This window comes from Punica granatum, chromosome 3 (assembly GCF_007655135.1).
Source record: "Punica granatum isolate Tunisia-2019 chromosome 3, ASM765513v2, whole genome shotgun sequence".
Classification (NCBI taxonomy): Eukaryota; Viridiplantae; Streptophyta; class Magnoliopsida; order Myrtales; family Lythraceae; genus Punica; species Punica granatum.
The window spans coordinates 7,900,067-7,917,054 of record NC_045129.1 but is presented as its reverse complement, the minus strand read 5'-3'; the positions used below and the strand labels follow the sequence as shown (position 1 = coordinate 7,917,054).

The 16,988-nt window shown below is 36.0% G+C and overlaps 3 protein-coding genes across 4 annotated transcripts; 1 reads left to right on the top strand and 2 right to left on the bottom strand.

The window, feature by feature from the left end:
* Positions 1-430: 430 nt before the first annotated feature.
* LOC116202009 (heat shock factor protein HSF24-like) lies at positions 431-4,780 on the bottom strand. The gene is made up of 2 exons (XM_031533520.1): positions 4,256-4,780; positions 431-1,390 (listed from the first exon to the last, which is right to left on the bottom strand). The coding sequence occupies exons 1-2, from the start codon at positions 4,457-4,459 to the stop codon at positions 746-748; spliced, it is 849 nt and encodes a 282-aa protein (XP_031389380.1). The 5' UTR covers positions 4,460-4,780; the 3' UTR covers positions 431-745.
* A 4,746-nt stretch (positions 4,781-9,526) lies between these two features.
* Positions 9,527-12,211, bottom strand: LOC116198643. Of its 2 annotated transcripts, XM_031528836.1 has the most exons (6): positions 12,052-12,195; positions 11,872-11,941; positions 11,574-11,736; positions 10,854-10,937; positions 10,545-10,748; positions 9,527-9,803 (listed from the first exon to the last, which is right to left on the bottom strand). In XM_031528836.1, exons 1-6 carry the CDS (start codon positions 12,144-12,146, stop codon positions 9,709-9,711), a joined length of 711 nt encoding a protein of 236 aa, XP_031384696.1. In that variant the 5' UTR covers positions 12,147-12,195; the 3' UTR covers positions 9,527-9,708. The 2 variants fall into 2 exon arrangements, with proteins under 2 accessions (XP_031384696.1, XP_031384697.1); XM_031528837.1 differs by lacking the exon at positions 11,872-11,941 and having other exon boundaries at positions 9,569-9,803; positions 12,052-12,211.
* Positions 12,212-15,606: 3,395 nt separating this feature from the next.
* On the top strand, positions 15,607-16,770 carry LOC116201525 (agamous-like MADS-box protein AGL61). The gene is made up of 2 exons (XM_031532787.1): positions 15,607-15,730; positions 15,940-16,770. The coding sequence occupies exons 1-2, from the start codon at positions 15,624-15,626 to the stop codon at positions 16,412-16,414; spliced, it is 582 nt and encodes a 193-aa protein (XP_031388647.1). The 5' UTR covers positions 15,607-15,623; the 3' UTR covers positions 16,415-16,770.
* Positions 16,771-16,988: the final 218 nt, after the last annotated feature.

Here is a 16,988-nt window from a genome sequence, read left to right as displayed (position 1 = left end):
AGAATTTTTTTTTTAGATTAAGAGTTGTAAATTTTTTTTTTGTAGATTATGGGAATGTGAGTGATAATATAATATATGATTAATTTTTGTAGAGATGATTGTGGATCCCACGATCGTAATCTCCGTTGTAATTTAATAATGCAAAATCTTTACCGACCACGACTGTAAAGTTTTAACTCAAGCAAATAATTACAATGTTTGACTTTTACAATCTCTACAAGACTTGATAAGATATTTTCTCATCAATTTAATTTACGTATTAAACATTATAATATTACATTATTCTCATATTCGCAATAATTCAATATACTTTCTTAACGCAATAATCTTTATATTCCAACCCATTAGCCAAAGATTTTCATATTATTCATAGGTCCGTTATTCTTGGCATTCCTAATAATTTAGAACCACTCGGATGAAACGCCCCTCAAGTAAAACATTTCCCATGTAAACGGAGGACACATTTCAATAACATATAGTAACTGTAAAATCTTCAGTTCTGATACATCTAATTGACCAATTAATACACATGAAATCAAACACAACACAGGTCCTAATCATTTAACAAGTTCTGTAAAACAAAGCTTACGCTTCATAAATATGCTGCTAGAGTCTAGACCTAGCTAGCCTATTGAACACCGACGACTCATTATCTACCTCTCAAGTACGCCTGTGCGTCCAATGACATCTAACGACCGACATATCAGCTCTCAGGATGCCGCGACTAGGTTTATGCAGGTTTAGCTTAGGCACGAACGCCCAGAGCCTTATTTTTGTTCGCGTGGTGCTCCGCGAACCCAATGGCTTTCTCCTCCCTGACTCTCTTCCTTGCGTTCTTTCCCTCATCATTTAACCAAATCCCGAACAGCTTCAGCCTGCTCGAATCACCTTCTCCGTACTCGCAGCTCCCTCCCTCAGCTGCACATTTGATCGTTGTTGCATCACGCGTGGACCCGCAGCTTCCTTGCCTCATTATCTGATCGATCTGATCGGGCCCCACCTTCAGGCACTCGGTCAAGAACGAGACCACCTCATCACACCGCTTCTTCGTTTCCGTCAGCTCAGAGCTGAGCATCTCGTTGTGTCTCTTCAGCCGCTTGTTCTCATCCGCCAAAACAGCTAGCTGGGAGGCTGCCGCGGCTGTCTGACGGTGATCGTCCACTGAGGACGCCGTAGAGTTCTTGGACGAGGTCGAGCCTGGGTCATCGCCAGTGGAGTTAGATGGAGAGGGGGAGACCCCAGTGGCGGTCTTTTGGGCTGGTGTGGCGGCGGGCAGCGGCGGCAGGGTGGCGGCCTTTCGTCGGCGGATCTTGCAGAGGAGGTCCTTGTGAGCACGCTTGAAGTTGTCATTGGCAAATTCCCATTTGTCGGGAACTGTTTTCCTAAACCCCTGAAGGCAACATCGCCGTTTCGTACTGGTCAGAATTATTTCAGTAAAATCGCCAAGGCAAAAGGTCTCAATTTTAACCATTCATCAACGCTAAAAAGTTCCAATTAATCGATCAAAGCAACAAAGCATTCAAAATTTTCCTAAAGACACGAGATAAAAGCTAGTACCTATTGCGGCAATAGATTTCGTGATCAAATAAACTATATCTACGTACGAAACTGTAATTATGTCATGAAACATCGAAGGGATAAAAAAAAAAAACTATATATATATATTAGTGCAATGGCACATCCCTTCACATGCAGGGATGAACCAAGCGGAATGGGGGTTGCAATCGCCCCTCCTAAAATTTGACGTAATATGAAAAATCATCAATTTTCCTTCTACTTTTAGTGATATTACTTATATTTGTTCCCTAACTCAGCATAGTTACTTTCCTTTTCGCCCCCAAGATGACTATAATCCTTGGTTCATCTCTTTTTACATGATAACTAAGAAATTTGAAGTCTTATTGTAGGACTGTCTATGCCTCTACATTAATTAGTAGAATTTTTATTTTATTGCATTAAGCTTATGAATCTTTTTTATGTAACAAGAAAAAAAAATTATTGCATTGTTATGTGCTAAAGTGACAATCCGCTTATCAATATTAAGCAGAAAACAATTGACACGATGCAAAATCTTCCTTTCAGTGAAACGTCAATGAAGATAGCTATTATATTTCCGTGAATAGAATACAAGTAATTGAAATTATCAAATGCCTCTTTCTAATCACATTTATATTTTATTTCACAAAAATATATTTAAACCCTATTACATTTGATTTTTTTTTTTCGGCGGGGGTAAAGGGCCCAATCGGAATTTAATTATGTGATTAATTATCAATTAAATTAATAACAGAGCTCAATGTCCGCCGTCAAACTTTGAAAATAGACCGCCGATCGAAATCCAGAAGGCTAGGAGTAGCTGAGTGAGAACGGGACCACGGAGCACATACACAACATGATCTGGGCCCTACACGTGTCAGAGGCACGTGCTCGAAGCCGTTTATTCAGACTGTCCGGCCCGTTTGTTTTCAGAGTTAAAATCACAAAAATTTTAACTTTAACTTTAACTCAACCCACTACACAACAAAAATACACATTTCCCAAGTTAACTTTAACTTTAACTCAACACACTATACAATATTTATCCTTTTCCACAATCAAAATCAAAATTACTTTAACTCTGAAACCAAACGCCTCAAGGATCTCGACGGGATCACGTTTTTGCAGCCGTACGTCAAAGTGGACTTTGATGGGCTTTTACCAAATTCGGACGCAATTGACCGGAGACAGTGGGACATAAAGACTATTCCCATATTAGAAGCTTCTACGTGGGTCTGTCGTGGGTCCTACCCCCACTTTAGCTGTCCATGAATTCTCACCCGACAGACGTGCCCAACTCTATACAGTATTAGGGGGTAAATAGTAAAAATAATCGATGTGCAGCTTGTTTTTCTAAAAATATCATAACTTTGAGTTTTTCGAAAGGAAAAAAGATTATATTAAAAGAGTTTTATTTTTAAATAAATCGACTCACTTTGTTTATAGATTAATTGGGGCCTATTTAGTTTTTGAATATCAAGTAGTGAAGGTTAAAAAATTTAGGAAAAGAAAAAAAGAAAAAAATATAGTAAAGTTACGCACGCTTATCTGATAATTAAAATATTTTAAATTCGATACTTAGTGAAACTATCATTATCCATTTATTAAATATTAAGATTTTTATTTCATTACACTATACTCACGAGTTACTCCTGTAATAGAAAAATGTAAGTTTTAAATTTTAAATTCTTTTTGGTTTTTATGGGAGGATCATAAAACAAAGTGGACATATAAGGGAAGCGATACAAAAAGTTTTGGTGAAGGGAAATGGTGACGCAGGAACAGAACCTTATATTGAGAAATAATATTATTACACCATGTCTCATTTCTTATCGATTATCTAATTTATTTTTTTTAATGGTTTGAGCGTATGACTACAAAAGATTTATAAAAATGTTGTCCGCAGAAATTTTTTGATGAGATATTTGCATAGGTTTCAAATGGTAATCGGATCCATACGTTAAAAATGAATGTATACGATCTGAGACACATAAAAACGAGGAGGAAATCAACATAGATTTAATTTAATAATAGAAATTTAATAAAGAAACATATGTACATATATTGAGACACATACGACAACTACTATGCATGCTTAGTCTTAGGGTCTATTCATTTCATGTGTTTATTAGAATTTTAACATTCTAATTAAAGAATATTTTTAAAATTTTCTTCCTAATAACTTTTTCAGCCTACGATAATTATCGGATTTGCGGTGGACTTGCCTTTTCCATTTAGTTTTCTTTAAGGTATTGCAATTCTGTTATTAGTTATTCTAAAAGTAAAATATCGATTTTTATTCGACAACATACCGATGACATTTAATTACAAAAAAAAGTATTAAAGAGGAATAGCGCAATGATGTACGATCTCGCTCAGTAATTAAGTAGTTCCAAATTCGATACTTAATGAGTTATACACATGTCATTTTATTAGCTATTAAAATTTTTATTTTATTTTATTAAATTCATGACCTCCCCTATAATAAAAAAATTATATAAAAATTGTCCACTTCAGATATATATCCTAATCTCTAGCTTATGACATGAGAAATCAGACAAGGCATTCACATTGACAAGCGAGATTTTCATAAAACGAATGCAAGTCCTAGCATGTCATGTCAAATCAGTTGCACACTGCAAGTCCGATAACATTCGAAGAATTTTCAACATTATCGATCGATATGCGAAGAATTGAGAAAGAGGGAGAGAGAACATACATAGGTATTGAGCTGCCTAACGAAGCTTGAGAAGTTATTGTGCTTGAAATACTTTGGCAGCAAATCCTTGGCAAACTCGGCGTTCTTCCACACCACGAACGTGTCTCCGTTCTCGTTCCAGGAGATCACATCGTCCGTGCTTGAGTCGTCCACCAGCTGGTATGTCTTCGTCAAGAAAGGGGCTGGGACTGACCTCTGAGACATGGTGATCGATATATTGCTCGAAAAATGAAAGAAGACAATGCTTTTGTGTCGTAAAACAAGGTTATTGGAAGAAATGATCGACCGGCTTTTCTCGGTGGGCAGTTAATTGGTACTGAAGAGAAGGAGAGCAGTCAAGAACTCCCAGCCCCAGCAATAAAATCCAGAAAGGAAAACCCTAGATTGAACAAGATTACTTGTTTCCATGAGAAGCTAAGAACCGACCATAACTTTCTTCAGGGGGGAGAGAGAGAGAGAGGAAGAAGAAATGGTTTAATCTAGCAAATATTGGGTACTAGAGCAAGCTATCTGTCTATTAAATATATGTTGTCAAAAGACGAGGGAGAGAGGGTTAGCTAGCAGCGGTGGGCCTTCTAGATATATGGAGAAACGAAACAACCATTTAATAATTGTTGGCCCCACATACTCTTTGATTTTTTTTTGGTTGAACGCATGCCACTTTAGTCTTCTTAATTAATTTATCCAAAAGGAAGAAAAAGTGAATCTACTACAGTGAGAAATACTCATTTATAAATTAAGAAATTTTAAATTTAATATTTATATTAAACTTTTTATTTTCATGTAATAACTCTATAAACTTCTTTTTCAATCGAAAATAATTATCTTCTAGTGGAAAAAATAGGACCCATTTGGTTTCATGATCAAATTTTAGAATCATGATTTTGATTTGAACTCTACTTATTACACAACAAAAATACATGTTTCTCAAGTTAAATTTATAATACAATCTCATTTGTCCTTTCTTCACAATCAAAACCAAAATCAAAATTAAAATCAAAATTATTTTAACTCTGAAACCAAACGCAACTTAAAAGTTTGGTACAGTCATACTCGCTTTCAATTTCAAGTAGAGATCCTAGATCGACTTTAGATTCGATTCTTACAAATAAGTGATTTGGTTTTCACGTACAAATGGCGCTTCTAATATATCGAAATGGAGGACTTATAGAATTTTTGCTAAATCAATTTCTATATTCGACAGTATATATATATATATATATATATATGGTAATGCGTGCGTGCAGATCTCCCTGCAACTTTCATCGTTGGGGTTGATTACAGCTTCATCTCAACCTTTTATTAAAGGAATGTAAAAAAAAAGATAAGGTTTTGGTACACAGCGACATTTCTCATTGATCCAGAGCAAAAAGGTCATTGAATAGATTCGGATCACTTATCATGCCATTTATTTCTCATTTCCGATCTCTTATTATGCTTGTAGACTACTTTTGTATCGATAAGGGGTAAAATGCCAAACTTATTAACTGATAATAACTATTTGGTCTTTATCGAGGAAGAAGGTGTGGCGCAGTCGCGTATATTTTTTCAATAAATATTTTACGGAGTGACTGACGTGACAAGAATGAGCCCACGTTACTTTCACGAATCACATTAGCAACTCGGTCAAACATTGATAGAAAAAGTGACGCCATAATAAATTTGAAATAACATGCAAACCATGAATTTTCTAGGTAATTTTTAAATCAAATGATAGATCTTAGAAAAGTGTTAAAATATGAGATATATGGTGTTAAAACTCCAAAAATAATCTAATTTTATAATTACATTAATCATAGGGAACAATCTTACGCTTGATATTATATTTCTTCGTTCAAGAAAGTCATGAGAGAGAGAGGTAGGACTATTTCGTATAGTGGGAGGGGTTTCCCAGGGAACTGGTGGGAAGGGTTTCCTAGAAAAGCTTCTCATTGATTTCCACAGTTTGATAAATGACACGACAATAACAAATTCTGGGTATGTTCGGTCGCTAGCCAATCAATTCCATGGACACATAATAAGTAAGTTATAATAAAACTACATGCGGACCTATTACTATTTTTTAGGATGAAACACAATGCATTCAGATACTCTTATTTGACCACGTCCTCGAGAGTTAGCACAACAGTTGAATTATTAGTTGTCGTCCTGAAAATGATTCTTCTGTCAAAATTAAGATCGATTCTTCTGAAGAAGACATACCCTAGTTGCAGTTTGATCATTCTTGCCACATTTGTGTGCGGCTATTACATATGGATCTATTGTCGTGCATCTGAGGACGAATCAATTGCTTCCAGAAATGAATCAAACTGAAAACAATGTGCGAAATAGCCGTAGGATCATTAGTACTATCTATGATGGTAAGTATGACTGGCCACGGTTTTGCTGGGAAATCCGACCAATAATATGATCTGTTTGAATTCCGAGTTCAATGATTTTAACTTTAACTCAATACACAACATAACAAAAATACATATTTCTCAATTCAAAAATTTTAACTTTAACTTTAACTCAACACACTACACAACAAAAATACACGTTTTTCAATATCTCATATATTTTCAAGATCAAGATCAAGATCAATATCAAAATCAAAATAACTTTAACTCTGAATTCAAAACGAGTTTTATAAATTTACTGTTTTGTTCCCCATTTAATCAAAGGATATATTAAATAGAACAAGCCTTCAGAAGCCTTCTTTCCACGTTTTGCCTCACCAAACGCTCTTTTTCCATTTGCGACTGCTTTCCCAATTTTTCATCATTACTTTATTCATCTTGTCTTATCTCTTTTGTTCCACTTACTTACTTATTTATTTATTATTTATTTGTTTGTCAACTTGAATTCATTTATATGATTCCGCGTATATTATTTTTAAATAAAATTTTGGATTCAATTTGTTCTTTTTCTGATATAAGTATGATGAGAGTGGCAGGAATTGAACCGAAGACCGCACAGATTAGAGGGGGGAGCAACTTTCCACCAAGGTAGATCCTACTCTTTTATCAAAATCGAGTATGAGAGATGTACGTCGGAAAATAAGAAATTTTTATGAGCCGCGGTTTGGGGACGCATGAGTCATAAAATGGGAGAGATGGGTATACTATTTATAAAAGGACCCCAGCAGACAAAATCCTTTTTTTTTTTGGACCGGTTCACAAAATCCTGTCTAGTGCTTTCTTTCATTTATTTACTCATTTAATAACTTAAATAAATTTTGCCATTTGGTGAAGAAAAATACTATAGAGAAAATAGTATTAATGTAGTAGTACAAGGAGTCGCTCGAAATCAATATGTTTTGGATTTAATTATTGCTAGTGAGACTTTTATGCTCATTTATTCAGTTTTATTTTCTTTTCTTATACTAAATTTATGTGCCTTTCTTATTATTGGAAAAAAAAATGTTATACGTGGGGCCAAAATTTCTAGCAGTTTGGTGATCATAGCATCTGGATAGGTTGTGTCCTAATTATAAACTTTTTCCTATTTTCTTAGTCGATCGACAGTTTCGTTAGAAGAAAAATCTAAGAGAAAATTCATCTATAGCTTGCGGATCATCCGCTTAATTAGCAGATTAAAAACACGGCCCATTAAAGAAAGTAAACATTTCTACAAGAAGAAAACGTAAATATTGAGGAAAAAGGTTTTAGAGAAAAAAAGATTCATCATTGACAACTTAAGTTATCATTATTCAAGAAATTTAAATATCGATTTTCATCATAAGTCTTTCCATGCCTTTTTCATTTTCCTTTTTTATTTATCTCTTATTTGGTCCACAAGAGTTGAGACTCCTTCTAAGCATAAAAAAAGGGTTTCAAACTTATTCAAGAATAACGTTTTCTTTTGGTTGTAGATTTTTTTTTGAGTAAATTGATGGTAGAATTCTGTATATGGGATAGCATTCAATTATATTGGAAATGCATTTTTTATGGTTGATAGTGGACTAGAAATTTAGAACCCATTGCTCAAGGTTTTATTTATTTATTTATTTCCTTTTTTAGTATCCGTAAATCCAACAGTCTTGACTAATCGAGTTCGAGCCGGGTCGCAAATATAAAATTCTTGTTATTTACAAGCCACATTATTTATTTTCTTAGTGGGTAGACCCACTAAAAAGTAAAACTCTCCAAATTAATAATTTTCTCTATTTACAATATTCGAACTCGAAACTTTAGCTCTTCAAATCAATCCCCGTTGGTTACTGAAGGCTATTTTTGCTATTCTAAAGCAAAGTGCTTCACTGTGTCACCAGTTAAGCGTCGCCTCATGTTCTTCTTGTAGGGGTTGCCATTTTGTGGCTAGAAATACAGCAAGGCAGATTGATCGTTCTTTTGTAACAAAATTAATAAGCTGAGTCCGTGCCTCTATAAAGCTTAATCGAATTAAATGGTGCCAAAACTTTGAGGAAGCACAATAACTCTTTCACCGAGTAATTGAAGGGGGAAGTCAAGGTTACTGTTTTCTTTGGTAAAAAAAATCTCAATATTATATATTATTCCGCCCTTTTTCAATTGTCAAGTTCCCATTTCGTGCATTTTTTAACCTTGGACGGTGCTTGAATCATTCGTGTTGACTTAAAACGTTTAATCTAAAAAGGCCATTTGAAATCACGGGCAAAATTCAATTATTTTAGACGTATTAAAATGATATACACGAGATTGTAACACGCCTAGATGACAATTTGGATAAAACAGCCATATCATAGGTAGGAACACATTTTCGAATGATATGAGAAAAGGTATGAACTAGCCCTACATTTCCTAAATCAATGTTGACCTCCTCCCACATTGGAAAACATCACTAAGCCTATCTGTATAAATAGTAAAAAATACAGTTACTTCTCAAAGAAGTTTTATTTTTCAAACCCGATACTTCTCGAAGAAATTGCATTGTATTCAATAGGATTGTCCTGTAGTCCAATGATGCGATTAATTTAAAAAAGACTCAAATTCGAGTCAACCTAATATTGTGCAAGATTTGAGTTAATACCCTTGTTTTGTGAATTTGCAGAGCATTCATGTGGATGTGAGGATTAGTTGGGTAAGCTCAATACATGAAATTTAGTAAACTTCAACCAATTACAGAAAGCTTGAGATGGATAATCGGCAATTGAATATTAGCCAAAGTAAAAACGAAACATACAGATGGAGTGCTCTAAGGGCAACATTGTGCTCTAGTTTTCTATTTATGAAATCTGCGTTGTGGTGATCCATTAAGATTCATGAGAAATAAAATATTAACGCCAAGCAGAAGTTATGAAAGTTCGAATTATGTACGATTAAGGCGAGATTCCATTATTTATGTGAAACTCGATTTTACGTCTTGGAACCGCAACTAGCAGATAGAATTATGTACAAATATTTGTAACATTATAGGTCAAGAGCTACACGAACTACTGCAATATGACCTTCACTATATGAGGATGTATACATGTGCTTTGCTACGGAAAATTTCTAGCTATCGACCTGCACAAACTCGAGAGCATTTGCATCGGGGTCACGGGTAAAGAGCGCTGCCCTTCCTGATCGGCTCATCGTGTATGGGATCCCTGAAATAAAACACAAAAGGTTATCAGACTCCCGACTAAGAGGACCGACAGACAGGGTTTCTCAAGATATATACGTAGTTTGCTAAATATGCTTGTAAGAACTAAGAACCTTCCACGGACAAAAGGATAGTCTTTGGAACAATCCTCCAAGGATTGACGTAAAGGAAAAACTATTGGGCAAGATCAATTGATCACTGACAAAGTATTAAGTCGATATTAATCGAGTTGATTTCTAGATTTAGATAGAGTAAGCGCTTTCACAAAGCAAGAAATGAACTAAAGAGATACTTCTCATGATTTGATTGTCCGAAATTGTATCTTCTAAGTTTACTGGCTTGGGGTCACACAGTTGACAGACGCTCCTGCTTTAAAATCTAGCACCTTTGAAAATGGACAATGGGAAGACATTTGAGAAACAATTTTCCAAATTTTATTTTACCCCGGGCAGTTTAAAGGTTTGTTTGGTTCTGGAAAAACAATTTCACTTTTCTATTTTCTCATAGTGAAAAAGTATGAACAGATTTGCTCGAACGCAGTTCATGAAGTTCTCAAGATTGCAAACATATTCTTTAAGTGCAATCCCCCATGATATTTCCTACTTTTCTTCCTCAGCTTATACAAGGAACAGAAAAGAAAAAAGGAAAAGGGAAACCTGTAAACTGTAAACTTTCACCAGTATCTCCAATATCATTTTCTCCTTTTGCCTTTTATATCCAAGCAGAAGATGAAGAGATGCATTACCTGCTTTATCAAGAATAGCTTTCAGCTTATACACATCTTTAATGGCAATACAAGTGTGACGATCCAAGCCCCCATGTTGAGGTCTTCCAGTTAAGGGGTCGGGATTCGGTAGCTCCATTAGATGAATCATCTCGTTACCCACCCAAAGCCAAGCACCCCGATATGGGAGCTTCTCGTTTGGACGCGCCTCATTTATTTCGAGACCTGACAGTGATATAATATTCATCATCTTTCACCACCTCCATAAAACAAAAGAAATTATCCTATTGTTACGTGTTTATAGCAGGCAGTTGAAAAGAGATCACATACCGAGCAGATTCTGATAGAAATCAAGTGATCTTTCGAGATTCTCGCACAGAATCCCGACGTGATGAAGACAGAGGACCCCAATATCTGCAGAATAATGAGTAGCGCATTGTGCATGCTATAAGACAGAGAGTAATTGCTAGACCATGCAGGTGATGTGCCATAAGCAACTATCTAAATTAAGCAAGAGTCACAAAAGATTTTCAGACTGTCATTTTCCTTGCCCCAAATGAAAGACAAGATGAGGAAAATATATATGCAGGACTGAACATAAGAGAACACATTCTTCTATGAGGAACAGAAAATTCATTATTGTTTTCCCGGAAAAGTGAAGGTAAAGAATCCATATACATTAGGCACACATGACAACTGAAGGAGTAAAGCTATTTGTGATCAAACATAACCTTAGTCCTTTCATCAGGACAAAAAAAAAGGTGTGAAGATTATTAATAATTTCACAGGAAAAGCACATTACTTGAGCCCTTCCTGTTTTCCCGCCGATGAGACTGATGCACGTTTCCACTTAACAGAGTTAACCTAAAGCAAATTTACGGGTAATTTCTCTATATGGAATAAACCAAGCCAAATGCTCTGAAAAAGATCTGATAGATCAACCACCACTACTTCACAAAATCTGATAAACGGTTTACGAGTTGAGTTTGAGTATTGAAAGAGCAATCAACTGAATGAAGAAAAAACACTCATAAGAGTATGTCTCATTACCATTTTTGGTACTACTAACAGATTCTGCTTCCTTCATCAGTGTGTCCCCTTCAACAGACGCCTGAGCTTTCAACACGAAACCACTCCTTCCTCTTCCGTCTTTCGGGAAGACTCTAGCTTGTGGCAGAGGGGCAGACAGAGCACTAACATTACAGAGATTCACCTGAATAACCCATAAACCAAAATCACCCAAACAGACACCAGGAAGCATCCAGAGTAAAAAATTTCATCAAACATCAACCGGGCAATTAAGAAGAATCCCCATCTACAGGACAAGACAAAGCTCAGATTTTCTCACGCGTAAAGGCCAATTCTTGCCAATTGCAAATCGATGGTTGGTTTTCGAAGGGCAAAAGCATACGGTACAGCTTCAAAGAAATAAATTTCGGACGATCAGCCCAACATGAAAAGCAAGAGAAGCTGAAAATCGAGGCGCAGGGACAATGAATCATCAACGGAGTGACCCGGAAGTTCTAACCTTGCTACGGAGGGAAACAGGGGCCGACGGACTGAGAAGAGACGCCATTGATGATGGGAGTCCGCTTGGTCCTTCTGCTCTATCTGGGTGAACATTCACCAGCCGAATAGAAGTATACAAAGACCAGCAGTAAACGGCAGCCACCAATATTATCGTCCAATAATTAAATTTATTTTTTTTCTTCTAATTAACAGGAGCCACTATATATATATATATATATTAATTTGTATCCTCTAAATAGAGTTTTCGTTAATTTCAATTTACCCGTGCAACTTACATGTAGCGGCAGTACAGTACATGCCTCTCATTTTGTCTCAATCTATCCCCGTATAGTTGGGAAATCTGTCTCTTTTAATCCAAAAGCCTTGTGCAAGACGTTGATGTGATTTTCCAAGACTCACAGGTTATTTCATTTTCTTTCGATGTTTGTCCTGATTTTTGAAAATTCAACGGTCCTAATTTATCAAGTTCAAGTTAGTAGGTCTATTAAGGGGATAAAATTTTCAAGGCATGAATTTTCTCCATTCACAATATTTGAACCGGAAATCTTGTTTAAAAAAAATAAGTGTTGAACCGCTTGGATCAATTCACGTTGATAACAGGTTATTTCATTAATTAAACTACATATATGTATCTATTAATTTACTTTTTAGTTTGCATGAGACAAAATGAGAATATGGATATCGACTTGATTGTATATAAATATTATTACTAACATAAAATTGAAAGAGATAATTGATGTATAAAAAATCACAGGTCTAAGAATATTTTTAATTTGTCTTTATATAGTTCATCTTTGGTGAGTTCATCTACCAAGAAGTCCGAAATTTACCTACCTCTAACTTTTGCATGAATATACACGAAAATATTTTTCGATTTTATTTAGATGGACATAATGTGAAGGAACAAGGACTCTCACCTTGCCTTGCATGAGCCATCTCAACATACATGCACGTGTCATGGACTGACATTCCTGACCCTCTCCAAGTGCGACAGTAGGGTTCTGATGACCGTGTACTAGTTACCTTAATTGTACGTGGGCTAATATGAGCCGTTATATTATAGGTACGTACTCCGGGTGTTGTGCTCCTTATCGTGAAAAAACTGTGTTAGTTTGTCAACCCTGAAGAGGGTTGGTTGGGCCTGGAGACCCTCGATACATTGTTCCTTAGGCACCTTACAGGCATCAAATTATATGCCTGTGACAAGTGGTATCATTGCTGGCCCTAGTAGGAGGAATCCATGACGATGCGGGGTCGACGAGCAATGCAGCGGCAAGTATGGGGACGTTTCGGCTTAGGCGGGGAGTGCTTTCCTGTGGGAAGGGAGCGTGGAGACTCTAAGCTTGGGTGTTAAGAGCCACTGGGCTTCATTGAGCAAGGAAGCTGGTCGTGGTGTCTCATTGGGAAGATCTAATCGGTTGACAGGCTAGGGAAGACACATCAGAGAGCATCCACCGAAGGTGTGCACACTCAAAGAGAGCCTAATGTGTCCCCCTGTTCTTGTTCGTGGGGGCCTTTGCGTAGTGGGCACTGAGCTGCTCAGGGCCTAACACCATGAGGAGTTGGTGTGAGGTGAAGGCAGCGTTGTTGCTGAGGTATTGACACCACGAGGGGAGGTAGTGTAAGGTGAAGGCTACGTGAGGTGTTAGGATCGCTGTGTGGACAAGCTCGCAACCAGAACGTTTGTGAATTGGGTGGGGGAGAATGTCACGTGCTAACATTCCTGACCCTCTCCAAGTGCGACAATAGTGTTATGATGACCGTATACTGGTTGCCATCACTATACGTGGGTTAATATGAGTCACTATATTATAGGTACATACTCGAGTGCTGTGCTCCTTATTGTTGAATAACAGCATTAGCTCGTCAACCCTGGCGAGGGTTAGGCTTGGGGAGACTCGGTACACAGTTCCCTAGGCATCCGCACTGGCATCAAACTTTGTGCCCGTGACACATGCATGTTTTTTTTGAATTCTCAATCCTTCAAATTGGACTTATACTCTTTTCATGCCACATATTAACTTTTCTCTCGTTGTCATTATCATAATGTCTTGTCTGAAAGTTTTTATTAATTTTTCTCTATGCCAAAAACTATTGTCCGACAATGGTTGAAAAAAGTTATCGATAAAAAATAACAATAATATATAATATAAAAGAGTATTAGAATATTTTCTATAAAACAATAAAAACTGGTCCATCTCCCTCAGAAGGCGAGTGGACCAGCTTTTTACACTCTCTTTGGTTTTTTTTGTCTTTTTATATTATTATAATAATATAATATATATTTAATTTATTTTGCTTTCTTTAATGTATTCGGGTCTCACACGTTCAATGGGCTTTTTCTAATTTAGTTCGAGCAGAATTGGTCCATTAAAGGGGTAACCCCTCTCAATCATAAATTTTATTTATTCACAAGAGTTGAACTTGAAATTTTATTTAAGGGAAATACACTTCGAACCACCTGCACCAAGCAACGTCAGCAATACATTTTTTTTTTGTTCCTTGTAATTTTGAATCCTTAGTTCATGAATAGTTATACAATGGTGCTAGTTGTCGTTATGAATTAGTTGTTCAGAAAAAAGAAAACTCATGAAAGGAACTCAAAATCGTATATATATTTGAAAATTAGTCAATATTTTTCTTGCTAAATCTTAATATTAGAGGAGTGAAAGTGCATCTATATCATAATGCACATAAAAAAAATGAATGTCTTTCATAAGGAAATCGATAACATAAATTAATAAAAGATTGCAAAACGCTAATAGAATATTTTGTTTTTTCTTTTAATATATTATTTAATTATTTACATTGTTTTGATATTTTTATTTTTATGCATTTTGAAGGCTTTCAAGAAAAAGTTGTGAAAGGACCACAAAGTAATTTTTTTAAAAATTAGTCCTCAGTTTTAGTTTGTAAAATCTTATTATTAGAAGAGTAAAAATGCATCTTTCGTAAAAAAATCAATTACGTAAATTTATGAAAGATAGCAATAGAGTAAAAATGCATTTCACATGATTTTTGAGAGTCAATAAGTTCACAGTGTTGGCGAAAAAATTTAAATATAAAAGTTTTAAAAACTTAAAAAATTATGATATGATATGATTGTCGCGAAAATTTTCTCCCGCAACATCGAGCGGGGTTCCAATCACTAGTATATAATAATATAATATAAATTATATATTATTGTTATTATATATAACAATAATATTATTGTTATTTCAGAATTTAAATTTGAGGTTTTAGAGTACTGATGTCACTTACAATAATATGAATTACAAATTTTTTCTTTAACTTGGTTGGGTGAGGAGCGTCGACGAGCACATTAAATTATCGAGCATTCAACCATCAGTAAGAATATTACCGATGTTGCGTCTCTGAGTTATGGAAACGAAATCCTCCAACCCCAAAGGGACTAAAAGATGAAAAAAAAAATGAATAAAAGTCTTCCTCAACATGCCATATATTTCTACTTGCCGTGGATTTATTCTCACCTAGGGCATTATCTAAATCCCCATATATATATGTGTGTGTGCGCATCTAAATCCCTCAATTTTCTCATCTAGACTACTCATGGAACTTGCAGAACCGAATGGACGGAAATATTGGGGCCGCCAGAAGATCAAAATAAAGAAGATTGAGGATGACCAACATCGCTTCATTATGTTCTCCAGTCGCAGGTCAGGATCTGTACTTTGAATAGGTTTATATTCTCTTATTCAGTTAGACCCATTCCGCAAGGTAAATGTTGGTAAAAATGTGCGATACCATAAGTTCAAGCAAAATCACGTCCCTGTGTAACTGAACTTGCTCTTATAGATATATACACATAAACTCTCTATACCAACAGTTAGCTCTACCATCTTATAAGGTCTAATTACTTGTGTAGGGCCATGATCTATAAGAAGGCAAGCGAGCTGGCTACCCTATGTGGAGCTGAAATTGGTATTGTGGTGTTCTCACCAACAGGGAAGCCCTTCTCATTTGGGATTCCGACAATTGACGCGGTGGTGGAGCGATTCCTCAACAGGAATACCTCTGAGCAGCCCCCCGATGATGGTGGCATGGAGCAGATGCTGGAGGCCCAACAAAGGACGAGGATTGAGAAAATAAGACAAAACCTCAACAAGACCCTCGCCAAACTAGAGGCTGAGAAGAAGCGCGATAAGTCACTCAAGCAGCTAATCAAGACAGCCCGGGAACCCAATGCACCGAGGTGCGAAGTTGGTTGGTGGGATGCTAAGATTGAAGCGCTCAATCCTGCACAACTTGAGCAAGTATCCACGTCCATAGAGCAATTCTATGGTGATCTTATGAAACACATGAAAAAAAGGCAGCAACTACAACCACAACCACAACGATAATAAAGGTCAAGATAACAATGACGCAGTTGCTTCAACCGACTCACTATTGGAAGCTCTGAATTTTGATGATGATGATGATGATGTTAGCGGCTTCGACACCAGAATTGAAGCATATCTAAATGGACAGTGGTAATTGATATTATTTTGCATGCATGCTTTTCTTGATAATAATGTAGAAATAAGCACCTTTCTTCTGAAATTACAATCTTAATAGAACATGTACTTGAGGATCTGACTCCTATGTTCAAGTATATGTTGTTTTGCGCTATTATATATTTTGGTTAATGCTTCTCCAGCAGAAGTAGATACAGAAACAATTGGAAATTAGAACGCCCTGCTAATGTTATTGCTGAATATATTAAATTTTATTTGATATTTTGTGCTTTTTTTTTTGATCGAATGTTCAATTTCTTCCTTTTCGCTTTTCTTGGATCAATTTGGTCATTTACTAATAATAATTTTATTTGCTCATTTTATCAATCAAACTGTCGAATATTGTTGATGTGGCGGATAATTTCGTGACCCACGTAAATTTAAGATGGACATTATGTGATGAAAATAATATATTTTGGCC